Below are 21,930 nucleotides of genomic sequence, written 5' to 3'. Positions count from 1 at the left end.
ACAGCCCCCGAGTGTTTTGAATGCACTTATTGTTTGGCTCAGAATCATGTACGCAAAATAGTCAAAGGAAAGAACCAATAAATGGTTCCTCTCTTATTTTATTTTATGATTAAAGCTTAGGAGTGAACTTCATTAGAGTTCGCATCAGCGGTCTGTCTTTCTATATTTGCTAAGTTATCTTTAATTCTGGTCAGGCTGCTTTATCGTACTCAGCAGTTGTATGTCTCTTGGTTACTGTCATCTGCAGTAGCTCAATCGTGGCGCGTGCTTGATTCTGTAGGAAATTGGCTTTGATGATGATTTTAATACTTGTTTATTTATTTATTTCTACATGACAGATAGCTCAATTCTATTTGAGCGTTCCTTGGACCCAAATGGCGGGGTTATTTGAATTACCTCTAGCTTACGAAATCGGCGCACAGTCCTTATAGTACAAGTTTGTATTGCAAAATACTCGGAAGACCCTCATTTTTTTTGTATTTCTCCTAAATCTGTGTTTACTGGTTTTTTTCTTGTGCAAATCGAGGCATTTCACTCAGCTCTGCCTGAACTGTATTGCTGAATTGCTTTATCAGTTTTGTATGAAGAAATATTTTTTTTTAACCTTTACTAGAGACTTTTTGCCAGCTATACGACTCCTCAAAGTCGTGAGCAGAATCCGGCGAAACAGTACCTAACAACTCGTTCAGAGCCTGTATGGTATAATAATTTTTTTTCTACTTACTTCTCTCTTTACCTCCCAAACATTCGATTGTCAGGTTCCAGCGATTAGGAGGCTCATAATCTTTGCAGCCACTAAAGAAGGGCGAAAGAAATAAACAAAATGAAATTTATCTGAAAAAATTTGTGACTTCACGCCAGCTGCTAGAATTGCTGCGCGTGAACAAATTCAAGGTACTGACTAAAACCGCATAACATAGGGAATCGCGCCTTTTTGAACGCAAGTGATGAGCTCCGAACTGAAGAAAATGCGAGCCTGCCTAATTTTCCTACATTCAGCCAAACCTCAGTTATCACGCGCAGGCTAATTCGATGTTCTGGTCTTCAAACGACATGCCCCGCGTACTCCACACTTAAAAGCTTCGGGTAGATGTTGCAGCAGCGCACTGTTAAAATGTTCCACAATTGATGTCATGCTGGCGGATTTTTTCCAAAGGTGTACAGGTCAGTCCACTCCTGTGTAATGCTGGCGCCAGGCTGTGTTTTCTACCATCTCGCATCTATCTTTTGGCAAACAATATAACATCGTGCGTCCACTGATAACATAGTGGCACAAGTCGAATTGTTGTTACGCGCCTCTTATTTGTGTGGGACCAACTCTACCTATTTCACAGCTTCTGGCAGCTCAAGTCCACACCTTCTGTTGAGCTTAATAGAGGGACGAAGATAGTCACTAAGAGAATATAGTCACAAAGAGAATAAAACGTTTTGTCCTTCACGGCCCGGTGCGGTTCACGTGCAGAACGATTCCGCCAGTGGAGATAAAAAGCGAAGAAACACCCTATAGAAAGCGGTATCATGAAGCCACCGTCCGGGAAAGCCATATCCGTAGACGGCGCCCCTTGAAGCGTGCGCTCCGCTATAGCCGCGATTTCCCAAACTCTCAAATTAGGGACTCTCGAAACGGTGTTTGAAAATGTTTAGGGACGAAGAGGGCTTAAAAAAATACGGACCCGAGACTGCGCCGTCTTTAACTACCTATCAAGTGCAGGTGACCTAGTTCCACCCCATCAACCTGCACCCATACTGCGCTGGAGTTGGGCGGCTGTGGCGACGACTATCGTGAAGTGGATGTACGGTTGAGCCGGGATTGGGGACGGAAAGAGGCGAAGGGATGGCGGGTAGGGAGAACCACAGGCTTGGCTTGGCTTGGCCGGGCGGCCGACATGCAAAGCCGTTCGGGCGCGCTGGAGCGGCTCAAATTGCCTCCTTCTCTCCGCGCACCCGTGCTGCCACCGCCGGCCGTTTTTAAGGCTACGGTTCTCGACGGTAATTTTCGGGTCCGAGGGGAACAGCGGAGCCGACATTAAACGCAGGACGATGCGACGGCGTCGAAGCCGAGATAATTGCCGCGCCAGTTAGGCCTCGCCGGGGCATAAAATTTTTAGGAAGGTGAATGGACGCACCGTGGAACACTTTGTCGACACGCTTGACGGCAGTCTCCGGGACCAGCAAAGCCGTTTGAATGACACTTTGCGCGTTAGTTTGCTGATCCGGAAATCTGCAGGATTGACGTACCCATGTTACTGAAGCTTTCTCTTATGTTTGTACAGTGTGATTTTTTTTTTCTGTACCGTTCTGTGGTTATCGTTAGCTAATAGTATGTCCGGTTGTTTAGTGGGGTTGAGAAGTGGTTGTCTCCGGAAGAACTATTTTTACATGGCATCTGGATTATCTTCGGTTGATATTAATATGCCCTCCCGACCGCGAACTCTTTCGGCAATTGCGTGGTTGTTCTCAACGAACAGTCATAGAAACTACTTTGTAGGAGGCCGAGTTCTACCTTCCTATGATCATGTAGTGCGAGGGTTTAGACCTGCGCTTTCCCGTGTATAGAACGTCGCAGTGAATTGGTCGGTTGGTCGGTCGGTCGGTCGCGTAGTTAGTGCTTGTAGTTCTTTCGTTCATTTATTTGTTATTTCATGATTGACACATTCAGAGAAACGTCAGAAAACAAGGAGCTCTATTTAAAAGTTTGTAGCCACGTTAATGATTGGCTTATTTTCTAACTACAGGAAGCAAAACATGTGGGAAGGGATTTTCCTGTAGGTATAGCAAATTTGAGCATTGAAATGTGCCAACAACAATAATAACAGCGAAAGCCTAGACTCCAACTCTTAGTTTCAGCGACATTCTCTCAGAGGCTCCGCTGCCGTGAATACGGCCTTCTCAACTTTTTAAAGTCGCTATTAAATCGGTCACTTCTTTTTAAGAACAAATTATCCTTTTTTTCTTATCCTCTGGTTTACATTGACGACACTTTTTTTTCCGATAACGGCTGCAAAACTTGCATCGGTCGTTTACAAAGTGTGCAAAAATTTAGAACGTCGTTGCTTTGCATGTCATCACTAACACCAGGCGTGATTTTATTTTCGGGCTCCTAATTAGCCCCGCCCAGCTGGAAGTTGAAGCTCCACAATGTAAACTCTTCACATCCCATGCGCTTTAATTCTGGATGTCATTAAAAACCGTACTCGCAGACGGCAAGAATATAGCGATAAAAAAACACTAATTTCAGTTTGTTTTTTTTGGTGTCGAGGAAATTAGTATTTCACTCTCATCTATATTCATATCATTTTCGGCCGCTCCTTTCATGGAGCGCACCGACGATCTTCGCAGCTCGATCGTGTTGATTCGCGCATCCTCTCTCTTCCCCCAGCTCCCTTTTCGCCCAGCATCTTTTGACACCCGCCACACGTCGTGGTTGAACAAGACTGATGAGACCCGCGGCTCGAAAGATCATTATGCGTCCCGTCTCCATCCCAGGCTCCGCCATCCGCAGACCGTGACACCCCCCCATAGCCGTCGCGCCGCCTCTTTCTGTTTACCCAACCTTCGCTCGCTGAAAAGACCGGTTTCTTACGCCCCAAACCCGTCATCTTGGTCAAAGGGAATGTCGGATAGGCGTCACGAGGAACATCTTCGCTCGCTGCCAAAGGGGCGCAATTCCGCGCACGTTGACAGGAACCTCGCATCTAACATTTACACTCATTCGATTGCTTACGTCTTGCTACTTCCACTTAGCGATTCGCCTCGGTTCACGGCGCTCTTTTATTTATTTTTGCTCTCTTCGGGACGCCTTACTCAGCGGTCGTCATCTGTGAGGTCGTAAAAGCAGGCTGTCCGAGTTCCGTCTGTGTAAGCATGCCATTACTGACGGTGACACGTATACCAGTGAGCGGACGCCCGGTTTGCAGGCGAAGGCCAAGTCTTTCTGCCCGGATGTGGACGGATGTAGCCAAGACACGGCTGTAGAGGGCGGGGCATTGTAAGCCTTGAATGTTCTTCGTCTGCCACTTTTAGGACAAGTGGTGGCATTTTGTACGAGGAAATGAATAATGTCTCCGCCTGAAAGTTTCCGATATACTTTGAGCAAAACAAATTGCTTGCAGTTCAGGCGAGCATGCTGCCGGGATCTAGTACATTCTTAAACAATATTACGCCGATATGGGAGTAAAAAGGGAGTAAGCTGTCCGCCAGTGCACACCCTTTTAAAAAAAGGTGTGCGCTAGAAGACACCTTCCTCTCTTTTACTACTTTCGGTTTAGAGTGTAGGTGTTGCGTGCCGTGTAGAAGGCAGCACGAAAACTAGAAAGATAGAAGAATGTGTATGTCATCTCGGTCCTTTCTTTCTTCTGCCTTTTTTTTTTTTCAGTTTTCGCGCTTACTTCTCCCCAAGGTTGCTTGCAGCCTCTTTACGCCTGCTTTGTAGTTAATTTTCACCGCCACTTTTCCATACCGAGCTTGGAGAGAAAGCGAAGGCTAAGCTCAGTTTGAAAAGATAGAAGCATGAACAAAGTATTTTTTTTTTTCAGGGAAAAAAAAGTTTAAAAAGGTCCGAGCGAACAAGAAAAAGTTTGAGGGGGGGGGGGGTATTCTCGTCGCCCTAATTCATCAACTTAGTTCCGCGTGTAAAACCATTCGTTTAAGCTTTTTTTCTTTTCTTTTTGCAAAGAGTCCATTGTTAGGTCTGGTCTTCTTTCACAGGGCGTCTTTCACCGAACCCAGAACCGTCCCTAAAAGAAGGTCAGTAACAAAGGAAAAACGCTGCGGCAGCTTTCCTGATTAGAACCGTACAGCGCTATGCGAAGTGCAGTTAACGTCTGCTAATTTACAGCCACAATGACGGAGCTTTTCCCACGCAGTATTTATTGACGATAGACTAATATTTATCGTGCAACCAATCACAACAACAAGTGCTTGAATGGTCATGTCGTCAACCAACAGCACGGTGAAAGTTTCGCGTGTAAAGAACAATTCGGGGGGGGGGGGGGGGGGGGGGTTATATTCCCGCTTCTTTACCTTCCGCAAGGTGCATGTCTTGTGTTAAATGCGCTATTTCTATTTTAAACTAGAAAAAGTTGCTTACTTATTTTATTTTTTTTCAGTTCCGAGCAGTTTCCACTACGTCAGGAAAAAATAGTAATCTTAAGGCCAGTTCTGACTCCAAGCCAAAGAAACGCGCCTTCCCAATCCAGTCTTGAGATAAGTCCTTCTGCTGCGATTTCGGGAAATTAATATTTGACGATGATGATGAATAATTTTTATGGCGCAAAGGCTTCTGTGGCCGAAGAGCGCCATGACACAAGGTTTTTCTTCTACTCGAGGGGGGAGTCAAAGACCCATTTTTACAAACATTTCACCCTAAAGAAGCCGAGCAGCAGGCCAGGGGAAATTTGTACTCATTGTACCACCGGTGGGTACCCGGCGGCACTGGGGATGGAACCCCGCACCTCCCGCATGTGAGGCGGATGCTCATAGAGATTAATAATTGAGGAAGTTTTACTTTTCTAAGCACCATTACGAGCTTTCAAGTGCTGTGTTCAAGTCCTCTGGATTAATCTTGACCATCTGGAGTTGTTTAACGGGCTTTCAATTTACTCAGCTTTCCGCTTACGTTTCATTCTTTCACGCAAAACTGGCTCATACGGCCTCTGTTGTAGGCGACAGTGCATGGACATTACTTGGTCATCACTGTTCGTGTTTTTTACGAGCCTCCAGATGCAGAGACGCCCGCACTGACTTTGCTAAGCCTATTCCGCCTAAAAATGCATTTGCGCTATAGCAATCCTTTTCCAACTGTCCCTCTAGCCCCGCCATCATTCCTTATTTCTCTCATGTTAGCGTGCATTCATTATTGAAGAAAAAAAAGGCAGTACAGGGCTCAGCGCCCTCTTTCGTAAAAAAAAAAACCTTGAAGATAGGTATCGCAAACAAGTCATTAAAAATGTTTTCTAAAAACTCAGCACGATGACATATGATTAACTAATAGTACCTTGAAATGCATGCGAGGTCACATGACTGCCTTCGTATATTGCAGAACGCTACCCATGAACAAAGTAGGGACGAGAGAGGAAAAAAAATTCAGTGTAACACCTATTTACCTCGTGTGTTGCCAATGCGATAGCATTTGAAGTTTTTTATGCCTTTACCGGATATGACGTCACTTCTTTTCTACTGGCGACACTCACCTTCAATCAATGGGCGAATTTTATGACCGACGGCCCATTTTGTCCCGATTGGGCTCTTAACCCCGCCGCATTAAAAGTGTAAGCCTTACTTTAAAATTTTAAAATACGCGCACGTGTGCCTACTCGCCGCGATAGCTCAGTGGTTAGGGCGCTGGGCTACTGGTCCGGAGCATCCGGATTCGAACCCGACCGCGGCAGCCGCTTTTCGATGGAGCCGAAACGCTAAGGCACCAGTGTGCTGTGCGATATCAATGCACGTTAAAGATACCCAGGCGGTCGAAATGATTCCGGTGCACTCCACTACGGCACTTCTTTCTTCCTTTCTTCTCTCAGTCCCTCCTTATCCCTTCCGGTACGGCGCGATTCAGGTGTCCACCGAGATATGAGACAGATACTGCACAATTTCCTTTCCCCAGCAACCAATTTTCAATTTTCACATGTGCCTCAGGGCATACATGCAATGGCTAAGCACCCCAAGAACACCACTGGACTGCCGAATTCGGTCCCGCAATACCGGTAGAAGAAGCCCTCACCGTCAGAAGTTAGCCGACCTCAACGGCAGGTGATTTGAGGTTGCTTTGAAGAAGGTGGAGGCTCGATTAGAACCTAATTCCCAAAAATGAAGAGTCCGTGAATCTAAAGGAATGAAATCTCTTCGATGGCCTAAAGACGAGGCGCGATTCTCGGATCCTGCGGACGCTCGGAACGCGCGGCGCGGTTTGTCTTAGCGGGGCATCTCGCCGCGAAAGCAATCTGGTCACTGCGGGCTATTGATCTCCGATGTCACCCTCGTCGCCGCTGCCACTGGCGCGAGTGGCCTTCCCACGCTAATGAACGCCACACGCTCGCTCAAAGCACTGCCACGGCGCTCGACCCAAATGATCCCCTCGCTCCCTTCGTTCTCGAGCTGGCCAAGCCGTACAGCGGGCTCTTTCCTTCGCCTTCAAAGCGAAGGCGGGCCAGATGAAGGATTTAATGAATCCCCTAATGACTGCGCCTCCCAAGTGGCTAAGCCTAGTCGACGGAGGTAGGGGAAACCAGGCGCCCTCGCCTGACCTTTCCCACTCGACTTTTCGCTTCTCGCAGAATGCTTGCGGCATATCGTTCGGATTTTTGCACTTCCTGGACTTTTGGATAGCATCTTAGCCTTTATCCTTTCCCGCCTGCCTTCGCTTCAGTTTTGTTTCGTTTTCAGGTTTCTGAGAACGTAGCCCTTGGCTCGAGGAGAAGTCAAAGCCAAGAAACGCGCCGTTATGTTCCTTTAGCAAAGTTCGCGAGAGCTGGGAAAAGGAATAACGGATAGGAAAAAGTTAATTTGGGCGAAAAATTAGTGCGTCCCGCCTACTCTGATGGTATGTTTTTTTTTTGTAAAACCTACGCCGGTATTTGAAACTCTATATAGGCCATGAATTACGCGATCATTATCGCCTCGAGTTTTAAAAAGCAGCGTACATCGATTTTTTGCCTGAATAGTAATTCATGTACGGGTGTTCACAAATGAATGCAGACCGCAGAAGTCACATACACGAATAAAATAATTTGCTTGGCTTTTCAAGGGCACAGAGACAATCTAGAGAGTGTCCCAGGCATTTTATTGTGCGACGTGAGTAGTGGGAAGCTGAAATGATCTTTTGAGAATTGGAGTTTATACAAGAATTCCAATGTATGAAGCTTGCAGTTAAAGTGGCTACGGAATCATCGAATAAAGCCGCGACGTTGTTCGCGCTTCCCTTCACTGTGTTGTTGGATTGCAGGAAACTCGTAGTGACGTCACTGTCGTCAAAATTTCAGATACCCTCTGCCTTCGCCTGCATGCTGCTGTGCGCCGTCCGATGCCGCCAAACAATGCTTCGTGAGCTTCACCTTCGATGGTGTTTGGTTTTCTGCCATGAAACAACCGTTTCTTTATTGGAACGTTAGCGCCGTCGTACGTAACGTCACTATCGCAGCCTCTGCAAAAATGCCTCTACCCGTCGCTTTGCACTGTAGAGAAGACTGAACACCGAAGCCGCTTTATTCGGCGACTACGCCATCATTTCAAATGCTAGCGCAAAACTGTTTCGGCGGCTTCACCTGCTTCACCCGCCGCGGTGGCTCAGTGGTTAGGGCGCTCGACTACTGATCCGGAGTTCCCGGGTTCGAACCCGACCGCGGCGGCTGCGTTTTTATGAAGGAAAAACGCTAAGGCGCCCGTGTGCTGTGCGATGTCAGTGCACGTTAAAGATCCCCAGGTGGTCGAAATTATTCCGGAGCCCTCCACTACGGTACCTAATTCTTCCTTTCTTCTTTCACTCCCTCTCTTTTCCCTTCCCTTACGGCGTGGTTCAGGTGTCCAACGATATATGAGACAGATACTGCTCCATTTCTTTTCCCCAAAAAACCAATTATTATTATTATTATTATTATTATTATTATTATTATTATTATTATTATTATTATTATTATTATTATTCACCTGCATGTTTCAGATATTGGGCCCTTCTAACTCATCGAATTCTGAAACCTCTTCGGTGATCCTTTAATATCAGGACTTGCCTTCCGAGAGCTAGTAATTTAAATTAACTCTGTTACATCGCTTCCATCTTCTGTAAACTTTAGTGAGCACATATACTTCCCTATGTTTTCGTCACTGGTTCTTGAAAACGGTTGTCTACTAAAATGTTGTCTTTAATAATCCCGCGCGTTTTTTACGCCCACATTCTTGCTTTTCCCGGTGACATCAAGTTATTCAATTGTTTCTACCTAAACATTGTTTGTTTTCAACAAACTGATGCAAGGCTTCGCCAAAGTGCTCTTCAGCCGAGGAACATTTACCCTCGCAGCCTAGTCAGTTGCTTTCAGAAATGAACGTCGTTGCTTAATATAGGATACGCGTAGTCGAGGCCTCTCCGCATAAAATCAGCGCGATTTAAAAAAACTAAAAAAAACTGCGCAGCAAGGGTAAAAGATTGATGAGGACGTACTTTATGATCTAATGCTCGCGAGCCGATGTACTTCAAGAGAGGCGTGTTAGAGTGCAGGCAGTGATGAGGAGAAAAACATGGGTTTAAAGTAAGCAAACAGGCTTCGAGGACAAGCATAAAGTTTTAAATAAATTAGCTTCTCAACTTACGTACACCTGACGCGTACATGCGTCTGTTCTCGACCGACAATATGCCATCGAAAGCCTCTGCTCCAAAACTGGAGACGATGTAATGAAAATGCGCGTTTAATTACTTCTGCGCACACATTGTGTTCTATTCTAATTATTTTTCTGGGGTTTCGTTCGTGACCACCAATAGAGTGGAAAAATGAAGCCCCTGAGGTGACGGCGATGTTCTCAAAAACACTTAGGCTCGCTCGAATGTGCCCATCACGTTTTCCAAAAATAAAATTCTAGGCAATTGCTGTGATTGTTGTTTTTATCTGGCAAAATCTGTCTTACAGTAACATGGGCGATTTCCTTATAAACATTGATCTTCGGACGTGAAACAACATCGTTGGGGCACAAGATGGTAGAAAAATTTCGAGGCACCGCAAGCGCTCTGTGCTTCAGCGACCGTAGTGTAAAACCAATAAGTTCAAGCCTCTACGCTACTCATCCGCTAGTACTGTGCAGTGCCACTTCCTGGTAGCGTGAAGAGACGATGTTGAAAGCAGTCTTATGTATAATGTTTTTTTTTTCCTTCAATACATTAAAGCTTTACCTAATCATAGACACATCCCGTTTTCCTCGAAAAGCAATAAAAAAAAGCATTCAGTGTAGCTTGAACGCTTGGATCACTTTATTGGCCATATCGTGGTGTTCATGTTGCTGCTTCCCAGGATCATCTCGCCGAAAATGTGTAGAACATTTTCGGCTAATCTTTGTTTTTTGTTCAATGTTTTTGCATAGGTGGGGCATTGGACACCTAGAGACAACGTGACCGTAGAAGACAATGTAACGTCAGACTATGACTCGCTTCTCATCAAAGACAAGAAATTGATCGTGACCACAGTTCTCGTGAGTATTTTAAAGGAAACGCCTTCAGTAGAGTCAACGCTGCATAGTTTTTGACCAAAAGAATGCATCTGCTTCTTTTTTAATACCTAATTTGATCCTCATTTGTTTAGGATTGCCTATATAAGTACAATACTTCGCCGTGCTAGTGGTAACGATCTGCGTCCTTTAAATGCAACTTAATAGCCTCACTTTCAAAACCTTACTGTTATTGGTGGCGCTTCTTTTTAATTTCTTTGCTTGCTCTTATAACAATTTTTTATTCAAAGCACATCAAAATGACTTCCTTCTGATTACAACCATAATTCCGTTAATGGCCAAAGCATTCTCTTTCAACTTTGTCGCTTTAAATGGCTGAATGTCTCGATTGCAAAAAATACACACATGATCTCAAATTAAATATTCTTTTTAAGAGCACACGAATCTCGCGCATGTACAGGGTCACTCAGTATGAAAGGGAACACGGGAGCGCGTGCCAGCTGTGCTTAACTTCTTAGCGAAATGCGCTGCCGACGCGCTACATTGTTCCTTTTCGTATTAGGCGACCCTGAACAAACCTAAAACCGGATGACTACTCAGCACAAGCAGAGGTAGAAATGCAGGCTTGCTATATTGCAGAACTTATTTAATAATTGAAGTATAGTTTTCAGCTGTTCATACAACGTTATTTGATTTCAACGCCTACCCCTGCCTGTAAGGTAAGGCGAAGAGTTTGTGAAGAGGGTTAAACAAACCTATTTTACTTCTAGAGCACGTTTGTAAAAACCGCTATATTTACCAAATATCGCGGTGCTAGTGAAAGGACTTTACACGTTTAAAGTTGAGTTTTCTGCGTTGGTAGTTTGCCTACATAGTTGCGGAGCTTGTTTACATTTGAGCGCTAGCCACTATTCGTTCATTTTTTATCAATTTTTTTCTGAACTAATTTGTTGCACCATGCTCGCCTGTTTCATTAGCAGGATATCAATGCGATGTTTGTTTGTTATCATTGCTGTTTCATCACCTATTCTTGATTGCATATGTTTCGCTTCATGTTGCATGCTGCCCTGTGTGTAGGGGCCGAGGGGCACGTCAAGCCACATCTTACTGGCTTTTTTCCCTTGACCCTCTCCATGTGTACATGGAAAATAAAGAATTGAATTGAATTGAATGTTATTGCCGATGTGCGCTGATGAATGGAAGGTTTATGTTTCTGGCACAATATTTTTTTTTGTCTTTATCATCTAAGACTTGTGATGTAAAACAGGCAAAAAAAAAACTAGTTTGCTTCTCGCTCTACGGAAGGTAACGGGTGAAAAGGTGGCGCAGCAGTGGAACTGGCAATTGGTAAGTGCCACTGCTAGAGCACCACAAGATAATAAACCAGGTATTGATAGTGTAAAGTCAATTCGCGGCTATGTAGACTATGGTGCCCTTGTGAAGTCTTCATGAGTGCGATTGTTCCTATCCTTCTCGACTACTTTTATTTTTCTGCCCGGTGCTCTAACTTTCTTTCGCTACTCTTTTGCTAGACTGATCCGTACATGATGCTCAAGGAGTCCGCGGCGGACCTGCAAGGCAACGATCGCTTCGAGGGATACTGTGTAGACCTCCTAAAGGAGTTGTCTAAGCAGTTGAACTTCAAGTACGAGATCCGGCTGGTCAAAGACAAGGCTTACGGCATTCAAAACGCCAGTGGAAACTGGAATGGAATGATCGGAGAAGTTGTAAGCGGCGTAAGTAAAACGGTTTTTTTTTGTCTAATTTCCTTCACAGCACCATAGGTACAAGACCTAGTAAAGTACCAGGGACTGAGACAGCAAAAGCTGTGTGTCTAAGTTGGCAGACTAAGTGACTCACATAGTTTGTTTAGTGCATTTTGTTGAGAGCAAAAACTACTCAATCTCGAGAGAAATTTGCGCAGCGGATACACTGACGTGCTTAATGTAAACCTTGGAATTTGCCTGCAACTTCTTGGTGAATATTTGTGTCAACGGCGACCCTTTGCTTAATCGGCCAAGACGAGAAACTCAGTATTGCTTAGGTTTCATTATACCGGTTATCGCTGTTTCAACTTTCTGCGTCTATTCTGCGTCTATGTTTATTCTAAAAAGGCAAGCTAAATCAGTCAGCAGTAACGGAGTCTTAACAATGCTGATCACTGACGCTCCTGGTGCTGCCATCTGTCAGCAAATCAGTGAGCTGTTAATTCCTTCTCGGTGTATTACCGCAAAACGCACTGCTGCTATTACACCTTCTTCTATCTATCTTACAAATAGGGTACAACGTGTATTTCAAGTTCCATGGTTATACTTTTCGATACCTGAGTACTTTTAGTTCAAAAATGAATCAATTTCCGAGCAATGCAGTTAGTACGACGTGAGGGCTTGAGTTTACTGTGAGAATATTCAGCTCCGCGCACGGTTTCTAGGGCATTCAAACGAAAATGCAGCAGCGCTAATGCAGAAAACAAAGAAACACAGCTAGCTTGCGAATGCTACTTGAACGTGAAACGTGTTACAAAAATTAAATGTTAACTGAATGTTTTCGAGTTCTAATGTGGACATGCAACTGGCCTTGCACCTAGTTTCTCAAAAGTGTCAGAGTACTCAGATTTTGTTGATTTCAACTTCCTCAAAACTTTTCTTTGAGCTGTTCTTCGTGTTCTTATTGCAGTGTTCGCATTTTATTTGCCAACGACAGCGCTTAAATATACTAAACCAGTGCGTAAAGTAGCCGTTCTTTTTTAGTTTAGGTTAAATATAGAGTAGCGTAAATGGTGTCTCATTCCTCTTAACAGTACTGTCCTCATCATGAAAGTGTTGTAAATATTTGTCGTATTACCGTGACCACCTAGAGCAAACACTATATAAAATTTTTCATGCGCTGATGATAGGGTCAGTATCCATCCGCGCTGAATTAATGGCTAGTTTTAGAGTAGGGGCACTCTAATGGTATCGGGGCCCTATCCACTATGCGCCCTATGCGCCCTGGAGTCCCGCTATTTCCTTGTCTCCCTAACCGATAAGGTCCCCTTTTCTAAAACTCGCGGGTGCAAACACCAGCGTAAACGCACCGGTATCAAAGACTTAATAGAAACTACGCGTTAACTGTGTCGCTCAGGGAGGTGTTTCATTTAACAGTGGGAAGCTCATCCTGATAAGCAGTCGTTTGCAGTTCCTCTAGAGTCAATGTGGCGCCTTCTAACCACGCACTTTGCTACTATGCGGGAAAGGTGGAGCACACGCATGGAAATTAAGCAGACTGGCTCTCCGCCAAACGTTCGGCGCATCTAAAATACGTGCAGCGTGCGTATTCCGAATTTATACGATTACTTACCACGAGAGGGCTTTTTAGTGCGGATTGTGAGCACCGGGTTGTGAGCAAACTTACCACAGTGGCAGGTGGCCGTTCTATTAATGATTGGTCGCGACAGGTTGCTCGGGAACCTGGATTTGTCACTCGCCCCACCGATGGCAGCACCTGCCAACGCAGGCGCATCGCTTAACCGCTGTATAGAGGTATGGGGACTTCTGGCGATCCATTAATGTAAACTTGAGGATTACGAATGTGGCATGGATGAGCATTAGCTGAATAGCGTTGCCGTGTCATACCCGTAAGGAGGATCTAAAAAGACCGCTCCAGTTTTAGTGAGCTAAAACTAAGGCCCACTTACAGATTTCGCAGATATTGGTCTGAAGCCTGCCTGACCTTGAAAATCGAACCTCCAACGGAAACTAAAGCCCAAGGGAAAACCGAAATGCTAGCGCTTCTATTCTCATTTGGCCTAACCACGCTAAATCATCCGCCATTTTTTCTAGACAAGGGGCACTAACATGGCCAAAGAAATACCCAGCCTGCTGTTACACATATGCTAAGCCACGTGGCACAGTACTAGACACCATGTATCGTTCAAAACGCTGTAAAGAGCTTCTCCAAAAAGCGCAGGAGTTAATAACGATATGAACACGTGCTTACGTAAGACAAACCTACGCAGAAAGCGGACCTGGCCATCGCCGACCTGACCATCACGTCTAAGCGAGAGGTGGCCGTGGATTTCACGATGCCCTTCATGAACACGGGCATCAGCATCCTGTTCAAGAAGCCCACCCAGAAGGTGACGACGCTGTTCAGCTTCCTGTCGCCCTTCAGCATGGAGGTATGGGCCTACGTGGTGGGCGCCTACATCGGCGTCTCCGTGGTGCTCTTCCTGGTGGGCCGTCTCAGCCCATATGAGTGGGACAACCCGCATCCGTGCCGCCAGAACGACCAGGTGCTCGAGAACAGCTTCAGCTTGCTCAACTCGCTCTGGTTCACCATAGGCTCACTCATGCAGCAGGGCTCGGACCTGGCGCCCAAGTGAGCCTCCTTGCAGTGCCCATATTTAGCACATATAGGAGTGCTGATAACAGTGCGCTTAGAGCATTTATGGCACAGAACTTACAGCGGTGCTTGGAGGTTAACACCGGCTGCAAGATCCAATAATTGATGGATTTAGCAGCACAAATACCTATTGATGAAAAATTAAACATGAATGGAAGAAAACAGCCCTACTACAGTTTCCGTAAGGCGAGTTCCACAATTCCATATATTAAAGCGAATGTCTTTAATGGCCCATAGTCCCGGTCGACTTCCGCCATCTGGAAGTCACGACAACGGAAGTGACGTCATACCATCCGTCCGTCCGTTGCGCTTTTCAACTCGACAAGAAAAGAAATCTGTGCACGGCGGGATTCGAACTACCACCCTTCCGCTCCGCAGCCGAGCGTGCTAACGACTACGCTACTTCCTGCCAACGTGTATGTAGTTCTCCCTGTTTTGGCACAGGCAGGAGCTTATTGGTTTCCGTTTTTTTTTTTTATGGCAGCTCCACCATACTTTTTGTCTAGGACGCTATAGTGTGTTTGCTGAAAGGCGTCGAATTAGACGGATGCCTCCCAAACGACCTCCAGTGTCTCCAGAATTTAAGATTCACAAACAATTGTGTACTCAATCAACATCTTAACCACTCAGTGACACAAGCAGCAACACCGCGCTAAAAGATTTCGCCTCACCGCACTTTCGGTCAACAAAGTGCCCGCCTGAATTTTTCCATATGGATTATATGTAGTCAGTATGTAGTGCACAGAGTGGGTATATGCTTTATGAAAAGCCCGTATAGAACCTTACGGACTCTACATTAGGTCAAGCACTTTTTATGAAAGTTATATGGAAGTTATGGTTATATACATTTTTCCGCATCATATGGACTCCATATTCCCATAATTTCATACGAGCGACTCGTATGGAACGTCTCAGTAGGGAGTGAAGTTAAAATGCATAGTTGGGTAGCTTCTCTTTGAAGGGTAGCATTACAGACCAAATAGCTTGAAGGCAGCACAAACAATCGCCCTGTGTAGGCACCAAACAGCAGCACGATTAACGAATCTGCCAGAAAAAAAAAACTGACTTCTTCATTTTGCTGTTATGCTCTGGATTTTCCTCTTTTTATGTGCTTTGCTCATGATATTTATTTTACACTGGTCATTTCAACTGCGCTGTCAAAAGAAACCGTAAGCGGGAAGAAAATAAGTCGGATCAGGCTTGTTCTGTTAACATTTTAAAACACTGAATTTCTTTCTTTACCGCATCCCTAATTGTTAAGCTAAAATTTTCTCAACGCTGTAGTTACAGCTAATGAAATCGCTAGTCATTTTTCTGGTGAGAGAGAAATTGTAAGGCATCTGAGAAATACTGAAGCAGAAGCATGTGATGCATTATCTAAAAAATAATTTCTACGTCATTAGGCACTCAAAATTCTCTCTGAAAATTGACGTCCTTGTCATAATTCTGGTACATCAGCACTTAGACCAAGAATCATCCTCTGTTGCAGTCATCTGGAAACCGCGTTTTATTAGTCACTGTGTTATCGTAAATTTATTATCAGCTGAAATGCAACTAAGTCTCTTGTTTGTATGGAATAGCTCTGTTTTAACAGTTATTTTTCTTTACTTCGTAGCTCTTCGAGAACGCAGTTTCACGATTTGCAACAACGCGTTCCATGCCTTCTTACTGTTGCTTCTCCTCACCCCTTAGCTGTCTTGTAGACAACACACGCTTTACAGGTGGAAGGTTTACTTTTTATTATTGAGGTCTAATGTCTAATTGGACAAGGAGGGCTAATGATTGTGTTGTGTAGAAATGACTACCTCGAAAACAAGCAAACCGACAAAAAAAACTCTGAGAAGCATAAGGCTTGTTCTGCGAATGACGGGGTCGGGGCCGCATGTTATATTGAGAAGTGAGGCGAAAACTGATAAAATGCAAGCCTTAGTAGGGTGTGGAACATAAAAAGTGCTGCCACAGAGGTGATAAAGAAATGTGAATTGAATGCGTTATATACAAGACAGTAGAGGAAAGGAGCTCTAAGAATTAGGTGCGGCGGCAGGCCTCTGCTATCCACAATTTTAGAAACAGAGCATCTTTTTCTCCAGTGCCCAAAGCAGATTTACAGAACGATTATACGGCATGCAACGCGTGAGACTACTGAAATTCAGACATGCAGGCTTAATAGCAGCCCCGTACACAAAAAGATCTGTAGTAGGGGGCGGCAGAAGGCTAGGTGGGCGGATGAGATTAAGAAGTTTGCAGGCATAGGGTGGACGCAGCTGGCAAATGACATGGTTGATTGGATAGACATGGGAGAGGCCTTTGCCCTACAGTGTGTGTAGTCAGACTGATGATGGCGATTATGATAGCACAAGAGAAGCAAAAATAGCGCGTTGAATATCAATGGCGTTTCAGAAGCACACACTACGAAAAAAAGCTGCTCTGCGATATCGGCCTCCAGTTATGTTGTAAGCCTCGAACTTTTGTGAACTATAATAAAAATTGTTTATTCAAAGCTCTTAAAATTTATGGCACGAGGGGGTGAAAAATTCAATTGTTGCTGCGTGTGTTGTTGTTTTCCTAATTCTTACGCATTATGCAGTACTGATGTAATGTGCTTCTTTACCGTTAATAGTTCAGTGTTGACTAATTATTTATCAGTGACGACGGTGTTAAGCGTACGGGAAGCATCCACTCTATGAAGGCATTCGTGCAATTCGCCACTTACGTACTGCAAATAGCTTCTGACTTAAGCTTTGTTTTCTCTGATGCAGAGCTATGTCAACCCGAACAGTGGCGGGCATCTGGTACTTCTTCACGCTCATCATGATATCATCGTACACGGCCAACCTGGCCGCCTTCCTGACAGTCGAGAAGACTGTATATCCCATTGAGAATGCTGAAGACTTGGCGAAACAGGTCAAGATCAAGTATGGCTGCCTCCGCTCGGGCAGCACACGGGCATTCTTCAATGTAAGCGTTTATTGAATCGCCGTTTACGTTGCCACGGAGTTTTCTCATTGGCATTCCTTTATGCAAAAAGTGGAGCAACTCTTAATTTTTTTCTTTTTGCCTCAAATTGCTGCGCTCTCAAAAGCCACTTCTTCAGCACGGTCTGTACTAGTGTCTACTAGGCATCGTTCGACTATTCATAATTCATCCTAGTGCTTGTCCACAACCTGAGCCCAACTGTACACCGCCAAAGTTATTGCGCATCTTCTTCATCACTCCCCAAGCGTGCCTTGAAGCAGCGTTCCGAACCACTAGCTTTAGTGTGTTCAGCCAAGCTCTCATATCCCATGAGTCGTTCATGGGGTGAAGGATATTTGTGCCTGGCTAGGCGTTGATGCTGGTAATGGGGTTCCCATGAGGCAGAGTGGAGTTGGAGCCGGGATGAGTTGGCACGCCCACATGGCATGATATGTGGGAGATTATAGATTCCAGTGTGAGCATATGCCAGGGTAGAGGGGGGGGGGGGGGGGTAGTTTGCGTATGAAACCCCAGTGAATATACGTATTAGGTAGCTGCTATCGCCAAATGACGGCCTCATATCACGGGAGTCCTTTGTGGGGTGATGGATAACGGTGCCTGGCTAGGCGTTGATGCTGCAGATCAGACCAAAGTACTGGTTCGTCACCTGAACTACAAGTGCCTATGCAGAGACACTGCAAAGATGCACTTCCTAAGTGTTCGTTCCGGTGTGTACATCATTGAACCTTGTATTTTTCTGCTTATTTAATATCGATAAGATATGATAGTGTGTGCAGTTGATTAGCTCATGAAACTGTATGTGACCGTTTGGCCTGATGATGTTGAATGCAACAACAACCTGATATGCAGCGGAGGTAATCGCTTAGCAGTCCGGCATGCTAACAACGGTGCACAAGATCACAGCGCAGCGTAAAGGAGATGAGGAGGATTAGACAACACTGGATTAGGATTTTTTTTTTCCAGTGGTGTAAAAAACATCCAGCAATGCTGAGCCTGCTCTTGCCTAATTTCGTATGCACAATTGAGCTGCACTCTTCCGCTCGATTTTCGCTTACTTGCCTCACCCATATGACACGCCGACGTAGTAACAAGAGAGATAACCAAAGCTAAGAGAACCCTCCTTAGGCTGTTCTGCTTTATAAGCTTTTTTCTTTACCTCCTGTGTCGGGAGATAGGCCTACCTGATTCTCATTTCTCGCTACTTCCTTTCTCCCTATTCAGGAGTCTAAGATCCCCACATACAAGAAGATGCATAAGTACATGCTCGACCACGAGGCGGACGTCTACATGGAGACGTCCACGGACGGTGTGAACCGCGTCAAGGCGGGAGACTATGCCTTCCTCATGGAGTCCGCCTCCATTGAGTACATCATCGAACGAGACTGCAATCTTACCCAGATTGGTGGCCTTTTAGACAACAAGGGATACGGTATCGTCACCAAGAAAAGTACGCACATTTTCTTTACTGCAGCCCGTCGTTATTTTCGCTTATAAACTCACGTTTAAAATCAACTAATTTCGAGAACCTGCAGTCTGCAGGATTTATACGTGCGTAGAACTGTGCACTAATACACAAAGGACTGTAGTGAATTTTTCATGTCGTTGGGTCCTTGCTCTCGTGTTCTTCCTTGTATATTTTTTTATTTTCTTGAAATCTAAGGGCTCATTCGTTTGAAACACAAGGCTGCGGTACATGTTTCATTCCCTTCGGCGCATCTAATTTTTTCATTTCCTTCGTTTCGTTTGTATTAAAGTGCCTTGACGCTGCAGCTTCCTCGGCCATAAATAAAATTTAGGGTGCTAGCACTCTTTTAAGAGCGCCATACGCCTAATAATCGCTCAATCTTGCTAAGTTTAAAACGCAAGACTTTGCTTGGAGTAACGATCAACAGAAAAAGATTAGTGTGCCTGTTCAGTGCATTTCATAGCAGAGCCTTATGACAATGGAAAGGACCAAAGCCAGTGAAGAAATCACAGGAATTTCTTTTTAAGCGTTGCTATTCTACTTGACAACGCCAGCGTGACCAGTCGCTTAGCGGTATGCGGTGATTTCATTTCAGTGGTCAATATAAACATATTCTTTTAGCAAGCGTATAGCATTGGGCGAGTTGGTCAGACATGCTAAAAGGAATAACGGCGCAGCATCAAGTGACGCGGAGAGCAGGAGAGCACATACATGTACAAGCGCCAACTTACAACTTTGTTCTTTGGCTGCCACTACGCCGAATGTATACAAAGCAACACGCCCCACACTGTAAACAATACTAAAACAGCGACGCACTTGGACGCGATGTGCGAAGCACCAAATTATGATAACGCACATGGCAAACAATATGACGTGTGCAATAAGCTGTACAGCTACACGTGTCGCAGACGACTGACTAGACAGAACATGGGGAGAAAAACGGGAATAAAACAAGCTAAAAACCTAAACGAATCACGAACATATTACCGAAAAAAAAAAGTTTACGGAAGGCCGCATCACAAAAAAAAAACAACAACAGGGGAATGACGAAAAAGAACTAAAAGTGCTAAAAGGAACACAATTATCCTAAAACGCCAACAGAACACGCCTAAAAGCCAGTCGCATGACACAAGTGCTGCGCCTTGGCCAGAAGTCCGCCGTGGAACCGAGAAAGGGTGCTCCGGAACTGGTGGCGGTTGTAAGAGAAGTGTCCAAACGGGCTTCGTACAATGGCGGTGATCAGTGCATTTCGCAAGGTGTAGACGTGTTAGCCCGCTGTCACCGACCACGACATCGTGTTCATTTGTCACGAATTTCCTCAGTTCTGAAGGAAAAGGGTGTTTGTCTTCTCCCAGCAGACAAAGAAGGTGGGTTTGTTGTGTTACTTTCACGTCTTTTCAAACAAAATGCCTCTTGTGCGTTAGGCTCAGTTTTCGACCGGTGTTCCAGTGTACCACTGACCAAAGTACAAACTAAAGCAAAAAAGCTTTATAAGCGCCTACAGCTCGACCACTTGGTGCAGAGCATTGGTTAAAGCAAAACGGATTTTTTGGAAGTGTTTTTCTCGGCAAATACACATAAGGCTGACTGCCCTTAACGTGTGAATGTTTCGGAGATGGAGACGTGGCATAAGTGTGTTGCGCTGTACTTACAAAGCAACCTGGGAATGTTAGCAATTGAAGACCCTTTCCTGGCTAGGAATTCCTTTTTATTCATTGATTTTTTACAAACGCACGGTTTCAGAGAGTTCTGGGCCTTCTCCATTGACGTCAGAGATTAATATTATTCTTTGCCGCATCACGAAATTCTGTAGTGCGTAGAAGCGTGCATAGACCGCCACGGCACGTTACGTTAAGATTTCAAAACGGCGCTTGTGTGAACAGGTCTGCCTTTTTAGAACTTATGCGATTCTATCTAACAACCACTTTCGTCTCACACGACAAATCGATCTACTTGCAAAATCAAGGCACCTGCATCGGTTCGTGTATAACCCCGGTTCTTAGTGGCCTGGTTTTGGCCCACTGGGAAGCGGCTCTGGTGAAGCAACTTGGCTCCGGCGTGACGAAGGTGTTTCGATATGTAGACGACTACTTAGTTATACTGAAAGCGCAAAATGGGGATCTCATTGATAGCACACTGAGCAAGTTTACGACAGGCTTAGAGCCCCTGTTACTGACTCATGAACTTCCTGCTGAAGGTTCTATAAGGTTTTATAGCGATAGCTACATTGCAGTGGCATTCCGAGCCTTCGGCGTGGCGGCGCCGTGGCGGTGGTGGCGCCTGTGGCGGCGCTGCAACCCTGTGGCTGCGCAGCCACGCTATCACATGGTTAGTCACGTGATGCGGAGCAGCTGACGGCAGCGCGGCGCCGTGGCTGAGCACGTACGTGACTCATCACGTGGTAGGCCACGTGACCAAGTTCCACTAGACCGGCTGTAGCTATCGCGTCACTCCAGTTTTAACCAGGGCTAAACCACCGCCAATTTTTTAGACCCCCGTCTGACCTTTAGGGCCGATTCACACAACGGTCCGTTCGCCTGCGGCCCGGGCATCATGCGTTCATGCGCCACTAAAAACTGACATGCGATCCGATGACGTCAAGCGGATGCGAGTCATGCGACGGACCAAAAGAGCAGACGACGCACTGGGTGTACCACTGTTGCCAGATTATTTTAAAGCGTTTGGCAACGCTGGTCAAACTGGTTTTTCCTCCCGACCCATGACTGCGATTGAATGGTGCAGGTGCGGCCCTTTGTCCAATTCCTCAATGGCCTGGGAGGTCTTGCTAGCCCCATCGATCGCTTTGTCAATCGCTTTGTCACGATAGCGAATGCAGTGCAGCTTGTCAAAACAGCGCTCCAGCTCAACGTCACTCAGCGAAATGCGGCAGCCGAAATATTAGCAAGAGCTATAGTGCCTAGAATATACTTGCTAGTGTGCCGAGGGCGCGCGCTCGC

The 21,930-nt window shown here is 45.4% G+C and overlaps 1 protein-coding gene across 2 annotated transcripts in view; it reads left to right on the top strand.

Annotated features, from left to right (window-relative positions):
• Window positions 1–21,930, top strand: part of LOC144098949 (glutamate receptor ionotropic, kainate 2-like) — a 325,255-nt gene that overhangs the window by 290,425 nt on the left and 12,900 nt on the right. For both annotated transcript variants that reach the window (XM_077631937.1, XM_077631936.1), the window contains 5 exons: window positions 10,066–10,173; window positions 11,682–11,885; window positions 14,147–14,508; window positions 17,292–17,490; window positions 18,730–18,955. In XM_077631937.1, coding sequence (XP_077488063.1) covers window positions 10,066–10,173; window positions 11,682–11,885; window positions 14,147–14,508; window positions 17,292–17,490; window positions 18,730–18,955 — 1,099 coding nt within the window. The remainder of the gene's footprint in view (window positions 1–10,065; window positions 10,174–11,681; window positions 11,886–14,146; window positions 14,509–17,291; window positions 17,491–18,729; window positions 18,956–21,930) is intronic.

Source organism: Amblyomma americanum, chromosome 7 (genome assembly GCF_052857255.1).
Source record: "Amblyomma americanum isolate KBUSLIRL-KWMA chromosome 7, ASM5285725v1, whole genome shotgun sequence".
NCBI lineage: Eukaryota > Metazoa > Arthropoda > Arachnida > Ixodida > Ixodidae > Amblyomma > Amblyomma americanum.
This window is presented reverse-complemented; position numbering and strand designations above follow the sequence as displayed.